The sequence below is a fragment of the Gavia stellata genome, chromosome 4 (assembly GCF_030936135.1).
Source record: "Gavia stellata isolate bGavSte3 chromosome 4, bGavSte3.hap2, whole genome shotgun sequence".
In the NCBI taxonomy this organism is placed as follows: domain Eukaryota; kingdom Metazoa; phylum Chordata; class Aves; order Gaviiformes; family Gaviidae; genus Gavia; species Gavia stellata.
In genome coordinates, this window is record NC_082597.1 from 60,778,920 (window position 1) to 60,801,066 (window position 22,147).

General features: G+C 44.6%; 1 protein-coding gene across 3 annotated transcripts in view; it reads right to left on the reverse strand.

Moving 5' to 3' along the window:
* The window catches only part of ABTB3 (ankyrin repeat and BTB domain containing 3), a 177,319-nt gene that overhangs the window by 112,010 nt on the left and 43,162 nt on the right, over nt 1–22,147 (reverse strand). Inside the window, exons 4-5 of one of the 3 annotated variants that reach the window (XM_059816041.1) lie at nt 8,879–8,903; nt 6,208–6,217 (exon numbers count right to left, since the gene is read on the reverse strand). The exons of the other annotated variants lie outside the window; for them this stretch is intronic. Coding sequence (XP_059672024.1) covers nt 6,208–6,217; nt 8,879–8,903 — 35 coding nt within the window. The remainder of the gene's footprint in view (nt 1–6,207; nt 6,218–8,878; nt 8,904–22,147) is intronic. 3 annotated transcript variants of the gene reach the window in all.

The following is a 22,147-nucleotide window of genomic DNA, read 5'->3' on the forward strand; positions in this document are numbered from 1 at the left end:
GTAACAACGTGTAAAATAATCCCTTTAAACACCCGCTCGCGGTACCTAGCCCAGTGCAGCAGCGGGATGGGGAGAGGGAAGCTCCGCAAAGCTGCAGCTCCCCACCACCAACCCCTTCTCTTGCATTGCCCTGCGAAAAAGGAGTGTGTGGGGCAGGGGGTCAGCCCTGTCCCCAAAGCAACTGCCACTGCCTGTTTCACCCCAGGGGCTGCCCTGCGCTGCCACGGCCTCCCCGGGCAGAGGGGAGACCCCAGGAACCTGCTCCTCTTCCTCCACCTCCGCCACAGCCCTCTCAGCAGCTTTGGCCCTGCTCTGCGCGTGGGGACAGGTGGGGAGCCGGGCACCCCTGCAAAAAGCTGCTGCACAGAGCCACCTCGCTCCTGGCAGGAAGGGGAGTCAGTCAGGGTGCTCCCAGCCCCACCAGCAAGACCACACTGCTCCCCATGACTTAAACGGGATGCCTAGGTGCCCGACAGCTCTGCAGGCCTGTGTTTGTAACAGTCATCTCAGAACCCCGCTCTGCAGGGACTGATAAACCTCTTCTAAAAAATAACAGGACAAAAAAAAAGACGCCTCTTTAAAAAAAAAAAAGAAAAAAAAAAGAAAAAAGAAAAAGAGTATTACCAAGGAATGGAGCTTTTTCTCTCTCACTTTTTTTTTTTTTTAAAACCAAAAATATAGTGCCTTCATTGTGCAATGCCAGGTGTGAATATCACATTTAACATTTAAGGAATCTGAGACTGTTTGAAGGGAAGCGAGTCTGTTTAACCCTACAGGCACAGAATTCGGAAGGGCAGGCAAGCCAGCTCCAACCCACACCAGGGTAAGTGTGGCTGCGAACAGCATCATCTGCACCCAGGACATCACCTGCAGTGGTGCTGGCCAGTCCTGAGGTCAATACCTTACGTATTTTTTGAAAAGGGAAAAAAGAAAAAAAAAAAAAAAAAAGAAAAGCTCATCTTACCTTGTGACTTACAGGCATAGAGCTTGGGGCCTTCATCACACACACGTTAAAGTCTGTGAATTCGTATTTACAGGGCAATTTTCATCTTCTTACTCTGCTCAAAGCAGAATGACTCCTCCTTTCTATCCCTTAGCAACTCCTACTCCCCAAAACCTAAATCAACCTGTCTGATTTTTATCTTCTTTTCTTCTTTTTCTTTTCCCCAGTCTTGGAAGTTTGGACTAAAAGACAAAAGGAAACAGTTGACAGAAGAACTAAAAATGAAAATGTGGAATCTTGTTAACCAACATGAAGAGCTCTCAGACATGAAGGAATCCTGACAAGGGAACTTTGTACAAACTCCAGTGCACTGCTTCAGACATCCTATGTATATCTTTCTGAATGGTCTCAAGGGGTGCACATCCCACATATGCCCGGATTTGAACCGAAGGTGCGGTCCCTGGCCATGCCTCCCTGCTTCTCCCGCCGCTGGACCACCCTGACAGCACATCCCGCCCAGCGCTGCAGCAACGACCAGGGCAAAATGTGGTGATCCCGACTGCTGCCTATTTCTCTACACAGCCGTTTTACGTATCTGAACTCTGCAATCCAGGGGAAAAGGACAGATTATAAAGCTTTACAGTGAAAATCTATCCCTGAATTGTGGTAATTTCCCTCTGCTCTGCCTTACTTGCTCTTACTTATAGCCAGACTAAAATGCAGCCATATAAAGTTCCAAAATCCTAAAACAGGACAAGGGCTTATTTACAAAGGCTTTGGTGAAGCTGAGCTAAACACAACCTTTTATTCTGTGTTATAACATTGCTTCATCATTCACCGGCAGCCAGGAACGATGCTGATGCTTCCCTAAGAAACTTGCCCCAGTCTCAAAAATTGTACAATTGCAAAATCCTTTCTGTTCTAACCCGTCTGAATACAGCCCAAGTTTCACTATGAGGTTCAATCCATCAGCTGATTAAAAGCTATAGATCATGCTGTCTTGGACACATTCAAGCCATTATGAATAAGACCTGTCAGAAGAGCTTCCAGCACAACCAGTATCTTTGAAATTGCCAGGGCTACAGTTAGTAAAACTTCACGTTCAATCATTCTTCAAGCCCGCGACACCAACAGGCAAAGAAATTTATGGTATTCTTTGAAATTACATATTTAGAAGTGAGTTACAGGTACAGCAGCTTTAATTCCCAAACAACAACAAAAAAAATTATCCCAAAAGAATACCAAAGCTGCTGTTGTATGTCAGCAACAGTCTGCGTATGAGAATTGCACAAAAAAAAATCAGATTAATTCCAGCTCCAATTTGCAGATTAGGTTCCTACAGACTAAGCGAAACTTTGAAATTTCTCTATAGACAACTTTCTTCATATCCATGTTTACTCCCATCACTCCTAAAAAACTTTAAAGAAAACACCCCTCTAACCAATGCATCTAACTATTATTGACTGCTCTTGAAAGCCATCAGTCTACCAAAAGCAGGATTCAAAATAAGAAAAAATCAGAATAAATAATAGAGTTTTTCAGGGTTTGCAAATAAATGCTGATTGCTGAACAGCAGCAGCTGTTTTTCAGCATTGCTACAAGAGCTCTTTCCAAGTCACCTCCCCATATGCCAGGACTGCCAGTCCCTGGAACTCAGCAAGGCACTCCCCTCATGCTTAAAATTCACCTGTGCCACCGAGGGTGTGGGAACCTGCACACATCTGGGAGGCTCCACCTCTCCAGTACTAGCACCAAAATACCACTAGCTGTAGCTAAATTAGGCAAGTAAATGAGGAGAATGCAACTCGTTTTTGAACATCCCTAATCCCCTTACGTCAAATACCGCCTCTGACATCAGTTCTGTCTTGACAGGGAGAACAAGAAAACCACCAGGTCTCCTCTGCCCAAGTAAATTCCCTCTCATTTCTGCCAACTGAGAACTCAGTCCTTACAAATGCACTCTATAAATGCACCTGGATATGTTCCTGTCTTTTTATTAGTGTCATGGCAAGCCCCCTATTCAGGAGATTTACAAGAGTTCCTAGAGGCTCAGCAAACCTTCTCACTCTTTCAAACTTTGTACGTTAAGTCAGTCAAGATGTTTCACCTACACATTACAAAGATATTTAAGCATTTGCCTTTTAGAGCAGCAAAACCTACATCTTGTCAAATTGATAGCTGCACATTATTTACCTAAATAATGTATCCTTATACGCTTCAAACTATGTTCAAAGAGGCTGTAAAGGTTCCCAGTGTATTCAGCATTCATGGCCATAAAACAAATAGTTTATGCAAATATTTTTAGCTCAGTTTTCATTTGCCATCTAGTTACCATGACCTGATCCCAAGCTTACTGATGGCAAAGGCAAGAATGTTATTATTTGTGACTCCTTCTTCACCCACCATTCTGCATGAATGGTACCTTGTGAGTATTTGCAAATGTTCTGTGACCTTGTGAATTATTTTATTGTAGGATGTAGAAAAGGAGCTTTTCAAAGTGACACGGTGTCATTTACAACCTGCATAGTCTGGCAAATGACTTAAGTGCAACTCGACACATGTATTGGTGTTCTTCAGGTGGTATTTTAAAATGTATGCTTATTGTTAAAACATCCTCCACCTTCATAAAAGCAAAAAAAAAAAAAAAGACAGGGAAAAAAGAAGCTATATTTGCTCTTGAAAAACTCTTACCCTACAAAATATTCTTGGTCTTACTACCCCATTTAATAAACAGCTAACAAGGATTACCAGATCTTGTCCGTTCTCAACCTCAAAGAACTTAAATAACAGTAATTATTCCAACTGACAGATCAGATTCAAAATACCTAAAACTGGTTTTTTCTGCCAAAACTCTGAGGATGAAGATAAGTGCTTCTCCAGGAAAGGGCCTTAAAGCGAGCTACAGAATGTGAACAGCATTTATTTACTTTAGAAAGGGGAGGGACCTTTTGGGCAATAGGAAGGGTGGTTTTAACCCTTTTTCACTCTTCAGTTCCTAAAAGCTTTCCAACAGAACTGTGGATGCACAGTTCAGTTGAGCGCCAACAAACTCACTTTTTTTAGATTTACTCTTGCAGAGATCTCATAGGTAAAACTGATGAATAGAGACTGAAAACTACTGCACAAAAGGGCTAGAAACTAAAGCAGCCATACAAGCAAATTCCACCGGGGACAGGTCAGAGAAAGTCTGACTACCACAGACATTAAAGTAGAATCCAGAGTTTACTGGCTCATGTGATTTTTGACATTTAGACCCCCACCACCCCCACCCCCCCATGATTTATATTTATGTATTCTGTTACGCCCTTGCTGATCACCTGCTGTCACCTGAAAACGGAAAGAAAACACAGCATTTATCTTAAAGGGAAACAAAACAAGTGATCACGAATACTCCTAGAAGCTTCAACCCTCAAAAATAAGGACTTGATTTCATATGGTAGCAAGAGTGTGAATTAAGGATGTAAGAAATTAATACAATGGTGACTTGACTGATAGTACCAAGTCTATAAAAGAAAACTTCAAGACTCATGAGCTACTTCGGTCAACAAAACATGCTCCTAAGTTCAACTCAAATGTATCTAACAAACTAGTGTTACCAAAAACAACCCAAATCTGTGCCATCTGGACTTGGAACAAAAAATTTGGATGACTGAAGGACTGATGAGGACAAGGATAATCAAAGATCTGGACCTGTGAGAGAGGAATGATCAGATTTGCTCCGAGGTCAGCAAACACATCAAAGGTTACTGCAAATAGAAACGAACTGATTTGTTCTCCACAATGACAGTGCACAGAACAGGAACTCATGGGCTCAGACTGCAGCAAGGAAGATCTAATTTAAGCATTAGGGAAGGCTTTTTTCCAATGGTAAAGTTGACCCTGGACAGGTTTGCTGAGAGAGCCTGTGGAATTTGCCATGTTAAAGACTTTTACAGACTGAATAGGCAAACTCTGCCAAAAATGGCGAAGATATCCTCCCGGCTGTAAGGGTGTGGACTCCTGAAATAATTCCCAGAGCTATTCTTATGTGTGTATGATAGAATCCTGGACTGAGAGACAGTAAACACCATTATCAAGAACAGAGATTAGGAGTTCCTCCTGTTTGTGGGCAAGGACAGGAGGAAGGACCATGCTGACTGAAGGGTGGAAGGACACCATTTGCTTTTAAAACTCTCATTGGGTGATATTGCACAGGCTCAAGACAGTAAACTAAGGACTCCATTATTACAGAAATGGTTCGCCTCAATAGGTGCATTGTTTCTTTAGTGCTAAACACAGACTTATTAGAGGTGAAAGATGAAGATGACCATTTTGACAAACACATAAACGTGTGGATCCTTCTGTCTCAGAACCTCAAAGCACTTCAACCACGCTCCCACTACGGGTCTTGACATCCCCACTTTACACAGAGAGGTGAAGCAGACAGCGCCTGGTTTTCTGCCTGCAGCCAGGCTGTGGTGACGGGAAGTATGGACACCCCAGACAAAGCGTTCACCATCTTCCCATCCTCCCAGCACCCAGCACTATTTTAACCGCTGTGAGATTTCCACTTCTTGATGGAAGTGGAAATCTCCTGACTTCTTGATGACTACCTGAGGTCACAGAGCATCTTCCCTAAACCGAAGAATGGCAAAGAATTGAGAAGCAACTCACTGGGGAAAAAAATGGGTCTGAAATCATCTGACCGAAGACCTGAGGTGGATGCCAGGAGCTCTGCAACTGTGTTAGCTGCCAGGTCCATATGACTATCTATGTCTTGGGTTTTTCCACAAAAAATGGGGGTTTAGAAGACTAGAAAGCTACCATTGATGAACATGGGAGCCCAGGATATGGGCAATGTTTCAGCCACCTCTGTCTGCCCTCTGTTCTGTATTAGAGGACATTTATTTAAAAAAGAAAAATAAAAAAGACTTTGCCATGTGGGTAAACAAGTCAAGTAACATTTCCACCCAAATCTAATCCTAAAATTACAAGTACGCTTCAAGCTGAAAGGAATGACAGCGCAGTTGCCTTTGCAGTAGCATCTGCTCCAAGCACTTGCTCGCTTGTTTGCTGTCCCCAGCAAGAAAGACAATACTGCTCTGGTGCAAACAGAGGCTTGGGAAAGGCGATAACGCCCCAAACCATCATTTCTCAGGCTCACTGAAGAGTTGGTACAGATTCGATAAACAAACTATTGAGACTCTCTGACAGTGGTCAAAAGGAAAATTTATTCCTTGAGTCTCATTTCCAAGTTTATGAAATATGTTGGACTAAAAAATGACTCGTTGCACACTAGCAACGCTTTAGAAAAAGACATTTTGAAAGCCTGTCGTTGTAAGTAGTTGAGGTTGCTCGCTGCCAGCTGCCGCTTCCTGCTCATAAGGACTTTTCAGATGACTCCAAGGCACGAGCCTTGTCACCAGAAGCTGTATTTACACTGTGCTGAAGAAACCCAACCAATGTATTTGGCTTCTCAAAAGGACAAAGACTTAGCAGCACGCAACGCACGCCTTGTGAAATGATGCTCAGCTCCAGGCTTTTCCTAGAAGGTATCATTTGCTCATACTGGGTACCACTGTCGTGTTTCAAACATAGGTTTTGGCTGCACCCCGAGAACTGGGATAACGAAGGCACCAAATGTGCCCAACGGGCGTCTTCTTCATCCTGGTTCTCGGGGTCCTGCTGCCCGCCAATTAACACTCACCCAGCCACTCCATCCAGGTCCCTGCATGCAATGTGACCACTGTCCTTGCAGGCATCAAGCTTTCAGGTCCAGCATCCCTCGGCACCACCTTTCAGCAGCAGGCTCTCAAACAAGAACAGATCACAGCCCCATTTTTATCCCTGGAGCTTTAACTTCTGATGTCTTACCTTATAAGCATGCACGCTACGTCTTCAGACTAGCCGTCTGAAGACATCTTCAGTAAGTTTCAATCAGTAGATTGCCCACAGAGCTGTTATTTTCCTACCTATTTTAGCTGCTGGAGTAATCTGACAATGTATTTTATCTAAAACCTCTTCCAACCTAGTAAGATTTTACCGCATGCTGCATTCAGTACAATATAGCCGCGAAACGTGGATTTCCCTTAGATATTAACATCAGCTCTTCCTACCCAAGGGATCGCTCCTGCCAATGTGGTAAAAGACATTTTCCTGTCAAACCTCTGAATACGGAGACATCAATATTATCCTTCCAGGCAGGCCCCAAAGCTTCCGAGCTGCCTAAGAAGGAGCAGCTGCTCATTATAGATTTTTTTTTTTCCCAAGACAAAAAACTTTTTCGAGCTGAGAATTAAATTTAATTTACCTTTTTGGGATCTCTCTGTGCCTGGTAAGTTGGAAGCTTTACAGGCACAACTAGTAGCAGAGAAACTCAACATGGGACACAACAGGCTGAACAGGTCAGATTTTCTATTTCTCTCCCCCTTCCCTCCCTTCCTTACCCCAACACACCTCTTTATCACCTCCTCAGAAGTGATGGGGTGGTGGATGATGAGGGGGTCCATCTTGAATCTCAGAATCTAATAAAAACCTCCTGAAATCAAAACATCTCAGCAAAATGGCTCAGCTTCAGCAAAACAGTGTTGTTAATTATTTAGAGGAAAAGTGCCAAAAATATTCCAATCAGACTCAGTCCTATTATCCTCTTGCAGCTGCCTTCGCTGAGGAACTTTCAGATCTCTTTACCCTGTGTACCTGAGATCTTAAAACTTTTCTAAAGGAAAATGAATAACAAAAAGCATCTGAGTGCCTGTCTGAAAACTGCAGCTCTGGACCACCTACAAAGATGTGGCACTTTGTGCCCTGTGGCCTAACCCTTCCTCTCAGTTGCAAGTATATGCTGAATCCAAGAAATTTATGTCCAAGTTTGAGTTTTCCATCATTCTTGCTCATGGTCTTAAGGACGCTGCTGCTATATGTGCTGGTTTTGGACATCAGCTCAACATCTTTAAAAAAAAATAAGCTGACAGCTAATTTAGCTTAAGCTTTCATCCCCCACTCTGATGGATGGGATCAGGTCTCCAAGTCTGAGTTGCAGTACAGGATATGGTGCTTCCTGAACCTATTCCTGCATCCATAAAGGCCATATTATAATCATGGCAACATTAATACCAAGCCTACTGCTACCTATTGAAAACTAAAGGCAATACTACTGAAGAAAGCATCTATGAACTATGGGATATGATATAATCCTGGCATTTTTCTGAATGATAAATCCAATTGTCTCCATCCTAGAGATATGCAAGCTTTGCTCAGGTCAAGCAATCTGTTATCAAACATAATACAGCTATTTGGAGTTCCAATTAGCAGTGAAGATTAAATTTTTATGTATTTACATATAATTAATTTTCATGCAAAAAGTTACTGGATAAAAAGTCTACACAAATGCTTCTTTTTGATTGCCCTGCATGGCACCACACCTTGCTTTTCATTCACCTAATATAGCTTTACTGCATGCTCATACAACCATTTGCTTATTCTGAATGCAACGAAAATTAAGATTACTTCTAACTATTCATGTTAAATGTCCATTTGAAGATCTCTCCTAACAAACCTCTAGACCTGAAGTAGGTCAACTAAAGTACAGGTTAGAGTCAGATGGCACCGATTTTTCAAGGGCTTTGCTCAGTGATTTTCTTGGCTATCTTCTCAAAACCGAAAATACCACCCAACATAGACAACAAGATTTCAGACCGTACCAAATCATAACTATGCAATGGGTTGTATATTAAGTAGCTGCAAACCCAAAAGCAGGTCAAAAGAGAATCATTACTGTGATGTATTAAATAAACAGAATAAGCTATTTGGAGAAGGTCTGAGTTTTGAATTACACCTGCACTGGACCTTGTGGAACTGCACCTCAACTTCAACAGGGCTTCTCTGCAACGCCGGACACTAACCCACCATCATCACCAGCAAGAGACTGGTAACACGACCCATAGCACATCTTACTGCTACTTCTGTGGTATGGAGAATACTACCCATCCTCAAAACCTTCAAGTGCAATAAGATATTACCAGGTACTTCAGCAGTAGCTAACTTATTCAAAAGCACAGCTAACATCACTGTTCTCTAAAGCTCTTCCCTTCAGACATCATCTATTTATACGCAGTCAGGCATCGACTCTGGAAAGTAAACTACAAGCTTCTGCTTGCCGGGGTGGGGGGGAAAGATGAGTGGAAAGCATGCTCCGATTTGAAATCCTGTATTTTCCTGTCTTAGCAAGGGAAACTGGAAGAGAAAGACACACTTCTCCACTCAACTCCCCCAGCCCCATCGGCACATCGATCCTGCCCGTGTTCCCATGTCCCACAGCTGGGGGACCCCACCTCCTGCCCCACAGGGTACCCAGCCAGGATGGCTCCGTTCCCTGCACCAGCCTGTGGGCAGGACCCTCCTGAGCCAAGCACCATCATTCCTGACCAGGTCTCTCTTGTTTTGTCCCAGGCTATCAATTGCCTCATGTGAGAAAACACCTTTCCAACTTCCTCCAGCTGGGGTAGTGCCTTTAAGACCAGTTCTTTGGCTACCATGTGTGCCAGAAAAGCTGTCCCCACAGACTTTAATAAGAACAAGCGATGACTCATTGAATTAAAGCATCCTTAGTTCTAGTGGCTACAAATTTAGCACAAAACTGCCAAGTTTTCTGCTGAGTTTCAGCCTGCCCTTGATTTCCACCCAGCCTTGCAGAGAAGCATCCCAACGCAATGGAGGAAGGATGCTTCACCCTGTGTCACCCTCGTAGGTGAATGGTGGGGAGGGCAATGGGAGGAGACTCCACATAACCCCCATAGTCTGGCACAGAGGCTGGCCAGGCCAACAGGGGAAGGAAACAAAAAAACCCCTCCCTTTGTTCACCAGCTGGGTCCTCAGGGCTGCTTGCAGCCACGAAAACTGCTGCTCTGCCCCATGGGTGGGAGAGGAACAGTCCCTGGAAGCGGCATGGGGACAACTGCCCTCAAAGCCTATCGCCACTGCTGATGGAGGAACCACGGATAGAGGCACTACCCTCTGGCAGGGTCTCCTGCCCCCCCCTTGCCCCTGGGTCTCCCTCACGGCGCTCAGCTGCTCTTCTCCCCTAAGCAAACGTTTCCATTTCCTCATCACACCTGAATCCCCTCCGCAGTCACTTCCCCAGCAAATTTGATTAGAGCTACACATTTTCTCACATACTCTAAACAAAGAGTGGCTTATTCACATCCACAGTTGCTCTCCTATACATTTGTTTATCCAGCTATTTACACTGGGGAGCAGTCACCCTTGTAACCACTACAAACTCACCATTGGTGAGACCAAAACAGCGTGTTGTCCTGCAAACAGCCACGGCCCGCTAGCCCTGCTGAAATAACCGGCTTTTTGCACATACTCATTTAAGCTGACACTTCTCCCGAGCAGTTTCATTATCCCAGCTGTCAGCTAGCAAGTCCATCCCCCCTTGGGAAAACTCTGCCTTCTTGATTGCCCCGTTCCTTTGACCCATGGCAGGTCTGGTCCTGTTTGCATTCAGCCTCCTCGGGTCACGTAAAACCAGGGGGGCAGTGAGGGGGAACCCTACAAGAGGTACAAGCTTTACATGCTAAGAAGTCCTCCATGGCCTTGGTGCAGGCAGCATCGCTGCAGGGCACGTTTTGGGCAGGAGCAGGTGCATGGGGCCAAGAGGCATGTGTGCACCTCACTAATGGTCTTCAATAAGGACATTCCAGTGCCTCTGATGTGACCCATTAACGACTTGCAGGATGCGATAATGAATACAGGGCAAATAAATCAGCGCATGCCTGGCAAGGCAGGCTACTGAGCCTGCACTTCAAACTTCGGAGAAACCTCAGAAATTAGACCTTTGCTGTGTTAAAAGTATTGGCAACAGTATGTAGATGTGTTTTTATACATTTATAGACATTGCGCTCACCACTACCGCCAACTGTGCCTATGCCTGAATTTCCTGGACTGAACTACAGAAACCACCACTGATACGGCTGTTCAAAGCCTATGAGGAACCAAATGTGTGGTGGGTTTTAAACAACACCCAATTTATGCTATTTATTAAATTACCGGAGTGCTTTTCCAGAGGCCAATTTTGCCGGTCTTGCTCCTTGCTTCAGCAGTGCTCCAATCAATTGAGAAATCAAGAGAGTCAATTCTGGGATCAAGGAATTATTTAGGCAAATGGAAAACTGGAAAAGGACCTGAAAATCAACCAGAAAAAGGACTTGAAATTCTCCCTTAATCATTCTTTTGATACTATGATGATAAGAGCCTTATTTGTACCTTGGAAGGCTGAATTTTTCTCATCCCTTTTGAGAACCAAAGCAAAAGCAGCGAAACAAGGAGTATCAAAACCAGGTATGAAATGTCACCACGAAAATACAGCACAGTTATGCATAGATAAGCAAAAAGAAAATACCAGTGATAACAGGTGTGTTTGGCAGGGAGGGGACTGTTTTTGCACTGCAGAGAAAAGCAATTAGAACTATCTATCTCAACCACTTTCAAAGGGCTGGTTTGTTTGATTTTTTTTTTTTTTTTTTAAATGGAGGGCAGGTTGCTCTCCATCAGCACATAGCCAGGGGTCCCTACCGACATGTGCAGCATCCGCGATGCATCCCTCTCTCACCCACAGAAGAGGTGAGAGATTTTTTTTTTCCCCTGGATAATCTGAGGCTTCTTGGGGAAACCCATGTATTATTCACTAAAAACTACTAACACCTGTTAAGTTATTGCTAAAGGTCAGCATTTAATAGTCCCCATGAGAACGGATGTGTTTTGTTGCCCTTCAGAATAAATGTTTGCAGTAATATCTCTCTAAGCACAGGTCGCCCCACCACCACCTCCCCAAAGAGGAAGAGCAAGCCAGCTGGGCTGGGGACCTGCCCTTCCCACTGTTTTCCACCATCAGCTTTAATTTTACTGTTTCAACTCAGTCCTCAGCGCCTGCACTCATAAAGAAAGTCCTTGACACAACATAGTGATAGTGAGGCTGGCTGGGGCACTCTGAGTTCACTTTTCTTCAGAAGGGAAGGGGGACACCTCTTAAATGTCAAAGACAGGTTGGGGAACACCGGCTGTCAGCCTGAATTACCAGATGGAGTGAGTCATCTCCCCAGTTTCACACCCGCCATCACAGCCTTGAGGTCAGCAATGCCACGGATTTTACGCACAACACCTCGGGGTTCAACTTTCCTGGGGGACGAAGCCTTCTCCTCCTATATACTCTCTAAGGGGCCAGCAGCTATGGCACCCTATGGAAGAGCAGCCTAGCCCTGGGCGGTTTCTGCTCCCCAGAGCTGTGGCTACAGGAGAAACGTCCAAGCAGTTCTGCACAGATGTCCCTCCACCTGTTTAACTCCTCATGCTACCAAGCTGAAGACTTTTTCAGCTACATGGTTCTTCTTAGGATCTCTTCTCCTTTTCTCGCTTTGTGAAGAGCACAGAGATTTAGCATCCTCGCCCTAAGTGCTCCTTCCAAAGGAGCAGCAGAAGAAACACCTGTATCTCCCAGGGGAAGGAATTAAGCTAGTATCTCACCGCATGCATCCTTCAAGGTGATGCTGACAATTGTGTCTACCTTTAATGCAGCTGCAATAGCTTATATATATCAGCACGGGTACCCAGCTGTAAACATTCAGAAGCATCAATCCCAAACTCCCCATTGCTGGCACTAAAATTTATGGCCAGACTACCTCCTGATCATCAGTGTGCACATGTTGCCCATCTGAGATATGAATATTTGCCATCACCCCCTGACAACTACTCTTGCTCCTGCAAAAGTAGTTCATTTAAAGTCAGTGGGATCTATGCAGCAAATTTTCAGTATCTATTCCACCCTGTTGATAATGTCTATAAATTACTAGGAGAAACCAGCTGTAAAATTGCTAAATTGCTGATGACATGAAACTGAAGGGAGTAGTAAATACAAACCAGCACACAAAGCAACCACAAGAGAGATCCAGAGGGATTCGGATCACTTATGTAACTAGGCCAGTACACTGAAAATTAAATTTACTGCGGAGCAAATGTAAACTATTGCTCAGTTATTGGAAAACTGCAGAAGTAAAACACCTACACATCTGAACCGAAGCACAAGAGAAGAGGACCATGAAATAGCAGCAGACACCTATTAAAAACCTCTCTTGAAGGAAGAAAACTAATCCAGCAGAGCTGCCGCTGTGATGGGATCTGCGGTAGCTGGGAATGGCACCGCCCTGGCAGGGGGCTGAGCAATTTGCTGATCACACTCCGCCTGGAGACTATAGAGCAGGTATTGAAAGCAGGCTGCACGAGGAAGCTGCAAACAGAAAACATCCTTTCTTAGCAGGCAGAATTGCTGTTTAATTGTGAGCCCCGCTGAGGGCAAAGCCAGCTGCCCGGGGACGGAACAAGAAGCTCCCGGATCTGCTGGCCATGCCTGCGGCAGCCGGAGGGAGACCCCAGGCACCTGAGCCCAGTGAAAGCTCTGAACTGAGAAAGGCACTGAGGCAAGGAAATGCACAAAGGGGTTGCGGATATAAATAACAGCTTCCCCGATTACCTACGTAAGGACTAATTTGTCTCAAAACAGTGTGCAAAATCACCTGTGCCTTACTTCATGCACCTGTTAAATCCATAAGAGCCCGAAGGCTGGAGTTCAGGGAGCATGGGAGCACAACACAGCAGCCTGATAACCCCGTCAGGGGCAGCTCCGCCACAGCCACGACACCGCCTGGGCAACACCACGACACCAACACTGGGAGCCACGGGAGCAAGGTGAGGGCACCTGCCTGTCCCGGGGACCAGGAGCCCGGCAGCAAGGGCTGCTCCGGCGGGGATGGCCAGCACACAGCAGAGGGGAGGAAAGGGGGATGCTGATGGGGGGAGAAGGCAGCTGCCAAATCTGGTCTTTTCCCAGTGTGACATTTTTCCAAGGCTTTGCACTTCACCCACTTCGTGCAGATCCTCACGAGGACGGGGAGGAGGCGTGCCTGCCACCAGGCAGCTTCTCTGCCAGACCCCAAATCCCCACTCCCAAAATATCTCACCTGTGCCACGCAACATATTTCCCCCTAACCTCGCTCTTAGAAATATCTGAGCTATGTTGGTCGAAATTCCCTGCCACTCCAAAATTAAAATAAAATAAGCAAAAGCATAGCTTTTGCTGACTTTCTTGGGAAATTTCAGCACAGGGATTTACAATTTGGCAACACAACGAACGGCTGATAAAGTCCCAAAGTGCAAGAAGTCAGTCAAGGGACTTGATCTGCAGAGATTGTTGCTTGCATTGCATATTATACAGAAGCAGAGACAGGATCCCCACCGTAAAACGTGTTAAGAACTGTCTAGCGGCTACAGAGAAGTATGTGCTTCGCTTTAATGTAACAGATCACCAGGTTGATGTTCCTGCCTCCAGCAGCAAGCAATACCTGACACTACAGCAAAAGGTGAAAGTCTTCAGGCTTCAGTGTTGCCAGGTCCTGAGCAATCCCGTAAGGTGCTGGGTGCCCCCACCTCCCCCAGCCTTCACAGGGTGCCCAAAGATGTTCAACGCTTCCTCGGCCACTTGCGGGACAAAGGCACCCAGGCGACTGTGCAATGCGGCAAACCATCTCTCCTCATCTCCGGAGAAGCAGTTATATCCTGAAGCATGAAATTTGTTTAGCTCTATTTTCATATGCATAACCGAGTATCTGACATAAAATTATATAATCCCTAAAAAAAAAAAAAAATTCATTTTGATACTTGACTCAACAGCACCTAACTAGCATGAGGGAAGGGAGGGAATTTAAAGAAAAGATTAATTTTAAAGTGGAAAACACAGAATGGCCTCAAAAAGTAAAACCATTACGATAAAGAACAATATTGAAAAGGTAATTAAAAATGTTATTAGACATAATTTCAGGAGAACAGAAAATTATAAAATAATCAGCGTTGATAAGCCAAATCTCCCACTTTTAGATGTTCTTTCAGACAGGAAATTTTATTGTCCGTAAATCTGTACCATGTTTTGCAATAAAGAACAGAAAAGCTCAGCTTTTTTTCATTTTCCATTTTCTTTTCAGAAATGTAATACGATTAGCTGAATGTGTTAGCTTAATCATTGCCTCTTGATCCAAACAGGAATCTCCCAAACGTCTTTCCCTTTCTTTACCCAGGCTGTGCCCCTCCATGGCAGCCTGCTCTCCCCAGGCAGGGAAGTTTATGCCTCCTGGGTCCCCGGGGTCACTTTTAAACCCATGGTCACCCTCAGCCCCGTTTGAGGGAGGGAACAAGGTTTCCAAAATGTTATCTCTCCAAAATGAATGAAGATTGACGAGACACAGGATCAGAAGGAGCCAGTGGGCACACTGCCTCTCGCCTGCCCGCAGCCAGGGAGGATGGGAGAGGGCTGGAAGGAGCCTGGGGAGATGGGGACAAACAGGGGGCACTGGGGGCTTGGCGAGGAGGGACTTGGGATTTCCATGCTTGGGCGACACAGGCATACACAAATCCATTGAGAAAGCTGCTTTTAACAGCTAATCCCAAATTACTCACTTTCTGTCTGAGGCTCTGCGGGTTTTTCTCCTTCTGCCTGACCTTAGCTCTTAACTCCACACCAAGCACCTTCCACTCTAGGACCCTGCTGAACCACGGTGCTATATTGGGAAGTCTCCCGAAACACATTTTGCCTTGCAGTGCCTATTGCGGGATTTCTACCAGCAGCACCCAGTGGAGATAAACAACCCAGCAAGCTAATAAAGAAACTGATGGGTTGTTGTTTTTTTTTTCTCCCCCCTCTCCTGATAAGTTTTCAAAACAGACATCAGTTCATGAATAAAGAAAAGGTTACGTTGGTTTTGTTTCTAAGATAATGAAGTTTTGTGTATTTTTAGTGCCAAGGAAAATAGACACATTAGAAAAGCAATGAAAGCAGCATGGATGCTAAAATTTCCATTTTCCTGAGCTTCACCGCCTCAAGGCTGTGGCTACATCTTCCCACGTCTTCAAAAAGGGCATGACTGGGTCTTCCTGGGTGCCCACACATGTGACTAAGTCATACTGAAGTCAGTGGGATGAAGGCACATGCTTAAATACTAAATTTGAACAGCTCAGACCCTGAAGGACCTTAAGTCAGCCCAGGGCCTCCTTTCGGAGGAAAAAAATCAAAGGACAATTGTAGGACCATGAGATCTCCCACAGTGCCAAAAGCAGCTGATGGGGATTTAAAGGCTCTGCAGAGGAGGAATAAAAAGACGGTAGAAGAGGGTTAACGTCTATAGAAAGGCTTGAAATGTGGCAATCTGAGTAACTGCGTTTAGATGAGAAATGCTGAAGATTATGAGCCTTCTACAGCATTGGTGTTTGCATTGCGTGCAACATGCAGGTAATTGAGTCTTGGTTCTTTGCAGCTTACAATGATACCAAAGAGAAAGGCAAGGTGGACGGTAATTGCCACAGGTAAGAAGTCTGGGTGTAGCTGTGAGTATACCGGGTCAATACTGATAAACGCACCAATCTGTATGGTTTCTGACACGAAGCGCTCTACTCTCGTGTTTGCTGAAGCTGAATCACTACCGTCTCTCACCCATTTGTTCTCTCCCCAGAAGCAGCAGCATGCAGGAGGACACCTTTGTCTGAGCAGGCCTGGTTTGTTCAAACACACATGGCTATGCATTCGTGCTGGGGCACCTAAAGATACGCTCCTCATGAAAGCTTCAAATTCACCCCATGGCACAGGACAAGCTCACAACTCTTCCACAAGCAGACTTGGCTTTTAGTGTGGTAGATACCAACAAAAGTCTACCCCAACAAGCAAATTCATGTTTAGGATCTTAGCTAACACATTTTCAAGTCTGATGTGTACTCAAAAACTGCCCTTACTGAAGGCCTGACCTCTTACCAGAGCTGAGTGCATCCAGCTTCAAGTGAAGTCAACACCTGCCTTGTTGGCAACTTTAGTTTAGCAGTGTTAAAGGTGCTTGTGTTTCCTGAATAAAGAGGCAAGTGCCCTGTGAAAAGAGCTGGTGGACAGCTTTCTGAGGGAGCAACATTCATTTCTATAAGTAGACTGCACTTTCAAACAAATAACACCAAAAAAATCTGTGAGCGTCTTTGCACGGAGCATGGCTCCTACCTCTGGTCCCAAGCCCATAAGGTCCCCAAGCCCTCTTCAGCTCTTTCAGGTGATGGCATGTCTGTGAAAGCCGTGCTTACAGAAGAAAACGAAATGCTCAAAAAGTAGAAATGGAACCATTAATTTCTCTCTGTCACTAGCATCTTCCTCAATGCTGACCAAGTCAACGTCTCAATAACTATTTATTTACACGCACGGCATCCAAGGTTCATTCCAGAGACATTGGAAATAACTTCCAATCCCTTGCAAACAACTCATGCTTCTCCACTGACTACAAGGTCACCCCAGCTTGAGGGTCTTTAAAGACACAGCTCCTGACCTGGAACTAACACCTCAGGCTCCAGCTTCAGCTGCCACTGGAAATATCTCCTGCAGTGCTCTGGATTCACTTTACCATTTAAAAACTCACTTTGAAGTGATCTAAACTTACAAAAGTTGAAGAGTTGCATTTTTGGAGGAACGTCACTTGGGCGGTGACTCAGGAAAGTAGGTACTGAGCTCCTGCTGCCACCACTGGGACTCCAGCACGCACCTCAAACCCAGCAGGTGCTCAAGTGTTTCCTCGATACTGGGATCTGGGCTTAAAATAATTTCTGGCCACTGAGCCACCCATGGTGGTGCCCACCAGCCATGCCCAGTAGGGCACGATCACCCTGTGAAAGGCAGTCCCTACCACCAGAAGCCTGCAGCATCTACGGTGGAGGTCCCACGGCCTTTCCTGAAGTGATCTTCACGTTCCTCCCATTAATTCCACCTATTTTTTCCCCTGCTGCTGCATTCACCACAATTTATGTCCCAACTGACTGCAAATAATTGATCCCTGCCCGCTCTGAAACTGTTCTCTATGTATTTTTACTGTGTCTCTTTGCACATCCTAAGGCTAAGGATGAGCCTTTTCTATTACAAGCCTTCCGCTTCCAAATCTTTCATTTTTTGTTATTTTTTCTTGATCCCCTCGGACCATTTTCTAGTATATCTGTTTAGATTAACAATGATACCCAGAAGTAAATATAGCACAGGAAGCAGTAATGGCAGCAGAGCACAGTAAATTACCCTGCTTTGTATCTGATATGCCCACTACTCACTAGCAGCCAGCGACTTTGGATACCAGCTCCGAGGGAACTAGGAGAGGCTTGGCTTTCAAAAAGCACAATACATCACCTCTTTGAAGTACAGGGTTTTATTTCCACAAGCAGTACCCAGTATCAAGGATCACTTCTGAAATAAAAACAACAAAAAAAACCCCAGCTGGTTATTTCAAGCAGATTTCCCAGAGCTGGAGGTGGAGGTTCAACCCTCAGTACTCTCTGAGGACCACACTGCAGGAACACTCAGGTAACCCATCCTGAGCCCCTGACTCTTCTCTGGGCCACTAACTCTGTACTTAACATGCCTTTATACTCCGTATATTTAAATATTCCTTCCTGCCTGAATCATGCTGTGTCTTTGCTCATTCTTTTTTCATCAGCTTTCAGCCATTTGTCCAATCACTCCATAACAGACTTCATTTTAAACAAAATCAACAAGCATGTTTTTAACTTATAAAACACATTTTGTAGCATACAGGCCCCTTCCAGCGCTGCCCACATAACCCAGAGATAACTCACAATTTTGCATGGACTTAAGTCCATCCCTATTCAATGAAGTTTGAAGTCTAAGGACTCCCTTCACCATCACTGAGCACAGCGTGGACAAATCGGCAAGCCAATGCACAGCCCAATAAATGGGGAGGGGAAATCCATCCCTTTGCTCTTTTTTTTGACTTATAACCAGAGCTCCTAATTGCCAGTAAAATTAAACCAAAATTGAAACAAAAATAACCTGCTGTGGTTTTTTTCCCAGGTCAACCTCTTCAAGAGGAAATGAAATATTCCCATCACCAAATTGTGCATCCCTACAGAAGCAGCACTGCAGGTGCACCACGCTGCACAAGCGCAGCGAGTCCCACACTCCTGCGAAGCTCCGAGCGTGCTGTGTGCCCACACCTCTGAATGGTCCACACTTGAGCTGGACATCCAACGTCCACAGACATGCAGTACAACACACACTCACTGTACATCGTACGTACCCACTGTAACTTCTCTCCATGCACTACAGAGATGGTCTCAGCATGCACAAGAGACATTTCCAAGCATCAGGGCATGCCTGGAGTGTCAGGAACAATGACAAATTTACAGTTCTCAAATCCAGCACAAATCCAGAAAAAAGGGACACATCTGGGAAAATCTGAATTTAAAGTGACCCCTCACTAGTGTTGATAGAAGAAGAATATCACAATGGGATGGGCAACAAAGAACCTTCCAGAAAAACAGAAAGGCCAAAAGTAGTACCTTTTCCCTGTAGCCACGAGGCAAAGAAACACACCTACTAAAAAAAACCAGCGCATCTCCAAAATCACAACACAGACTATGGATAATAACGTACTTCCAAAACAGAAAGCATCATGCTAAGGACCATGTTCTCTTGGAGTAAATCAAGGGATGCTGTACACACATAGCCCACAGACCTGCTTACCACAGTGAGATTCTGGAGGACCTCAACACTATGCAAAAACTTGAACCACAATTACTGGGGAGCTCCTCCATGTACCAACAGGACGTAGGACCTCTTTGTGTGTGGTATCCATTGGTTGGGACTCATCTGGGTGAACAGTCTCAGCCAAAAAGTCACATTCACATGCCTCCCCCAAACCAATGCCACCGTATCCACCTTCAATCAATAAATCCCAAGAAGTGATGCTTCTGGCTAATCCCACCGGGCTGCCAGCCGAGCTTGAAAGCCCCGGCACTCGGGGCTGCTGGCATCGCAAGGCTGTTACGACATTATGCTCAGCCATAAGATGGAGAACAGGCTGACCCAGACACGGCAGGCACTGCCAACGCCATCTTGGAGCAACCCTGTGACTTGCAAACTCAAAGTGGCAATGTTTGTTCTGAATATTCAAGATGCCTAAAGGAACTGCAATCCACAAAGGCTTATTAGGGTACATTTTCCAAATTGCTGCTCATTGAGTCTCCCCCTTAAATGAACACTGGATAAACTACAATTTTTTACACGACCTTTATGGCCTGAAATGCATTTTACCCACAACTTACTTTGTATAGTTTTAGCAATCATGACAGGTAGAATACGCTTACCTCCTTTGGCAGACTCCTCTTTGTCATTTTTACCGCCAACGGTCTTGTTTGTTTTAAATAAGGACAAGCCCCAGGTAAAAGTACTTAATTATAGTGCTGTATGGTATCCTGGTGTCTCGTACCATTCCTGTATTTGCAGAATAAAGGCACAGGTTTGTACAGCAGGTTGTTAGTCTTTAGATAATAAATGTATTTCATGTCTTTGATTACCAGCTACTGCTGCTTCTTTCTTAAATAAGGATTTCGGAGAAAAAGGGAGTCCATGACAAAGGTACCCATACACACCAAGAACATCAAGCTGTGTTTTGCTATTTCAAATAAGAGCTCAAATGGTACATGAATCCTTCCATCAGCTGTCTCCGCAAGCATGAATTTATCGCTAGCCTACGAGGGGGTAATGGGGACCCACATCTTCAGGTGAAGTGGAGAAAGCAAGCTTCTGCACAGGTCTGGTCCTGAGCCTGACCAAGTCAGCCAGGTCTCCATGGCCTCTCCTAAAACCTACTCAGCAGTTACAGCACGAGCAGAAAAGCCCTGCCATATCCCTTCATGTATTTTCTCCATGACCTCGAGGACCACTTGAATAAACTAGATGACACTCCAGTACATCTTTGATCAGTTAATCCTTGGGCAAAGATCATGTTTTAGGGGCAACTACGGCAACAGCATTGGGATGCTAAGGCTAATTATTTAAATAAAAGACTGTTTGAACTGCATTTATACCAAATGTGAAGTTCAAGTTTAATATGTTCTCCAACACCTTTCCCAACGTGCTGTACTCACCTGGCCAAAGCTCCTTTGACATGCAAAACCAGTACCTGAGGTCAGGGGCTGAGACTAGCTGACCACAAAGGTTTAAACTTCATCTGGCAGCTGCCCTCTTCCCCCCTAATGTGTGACTGGCTTAAAAAGCCCAATGTATATATTTTCAAACCATAATTCATTTTATTTGCTGTCAGGTTTCTGAGTCTCTGGAGCACACATGCTTCCTATTTTTGAGCTCCTTTGCAGAGCCATGGCATGTAAAAACTGACATGTGTGCGGTGGGGGTAGATTTTGAGGGAAGGAGGAAAATTAAACGAACGCTGCAATTCTTCTGAAATCCCACTGTAGTAGCTGGGGCTTTACAGGGAGTAAGGAAACAGTCCCTGAAACACCAGCAATAAAAATCACAGCAGCTGGCAATAACTCCGCTATTCGAGATGCACAAAAGCACCAGCATCCGGACCTCAGTAAACTGGAGGTCTACGATCATCATCGCCACATAGTATTGAAAAAGAAAAAAAATCTGTAGGTTATATACCCACAGCAGCATGCTTTCAATGATGTTTTCTTCTGCCTAAAAGGAAAGGAGGTTTAAAATCCATGGTCAAAGACAGATTTTGTGGTCACGTTTTCAGTCACACCAGTTCTGTCCCCAACACCATCCAAGCTGATCTGAACCAGAACAGTGTCAAGCCCTTCCATCTGTCTTGCTATTTCTTCTTACTCTGAATTTCCAAACTCTCCCTTGAGAGGCCAGGAATAACCGGTTAATCAAAAACACCCTGTGGTTTGGGATAAAAAAATTGCTGTTAGCATTTTTTTTTATGAATCTAGCATTCCTGCTTGCAATCCACAATAACCTCACTTTAGTTACATGACAGTATCACCCTGCTTTGGGTGGATGAAGAACTCGTATTTTACTGTTTACATTCAAGTTATCAGCTGATATTCTAGAAAGAAAAAGTATTTAAATCCTTCCTACCCAATTCTTTTAAAACACCACTATATTAAAGGTTACATCATTAAATAAACAGTTCCCATGGCCCCAACTAACCAATGCTTTCCACCAAAAATTCTGCTTTTTTTGTTTTTGAAAGCAAATATTTAACTATTAGCTCCTTGGTTTATCCTTGTTTTTGAGAAAAGTTGTTTTGAGTAATCAGATTAATCACGTTGCAACTCTAACTTAAATTTTCATGGGAAAATTATTTACGTGCTTCCATTGTTGAAGACTGATGT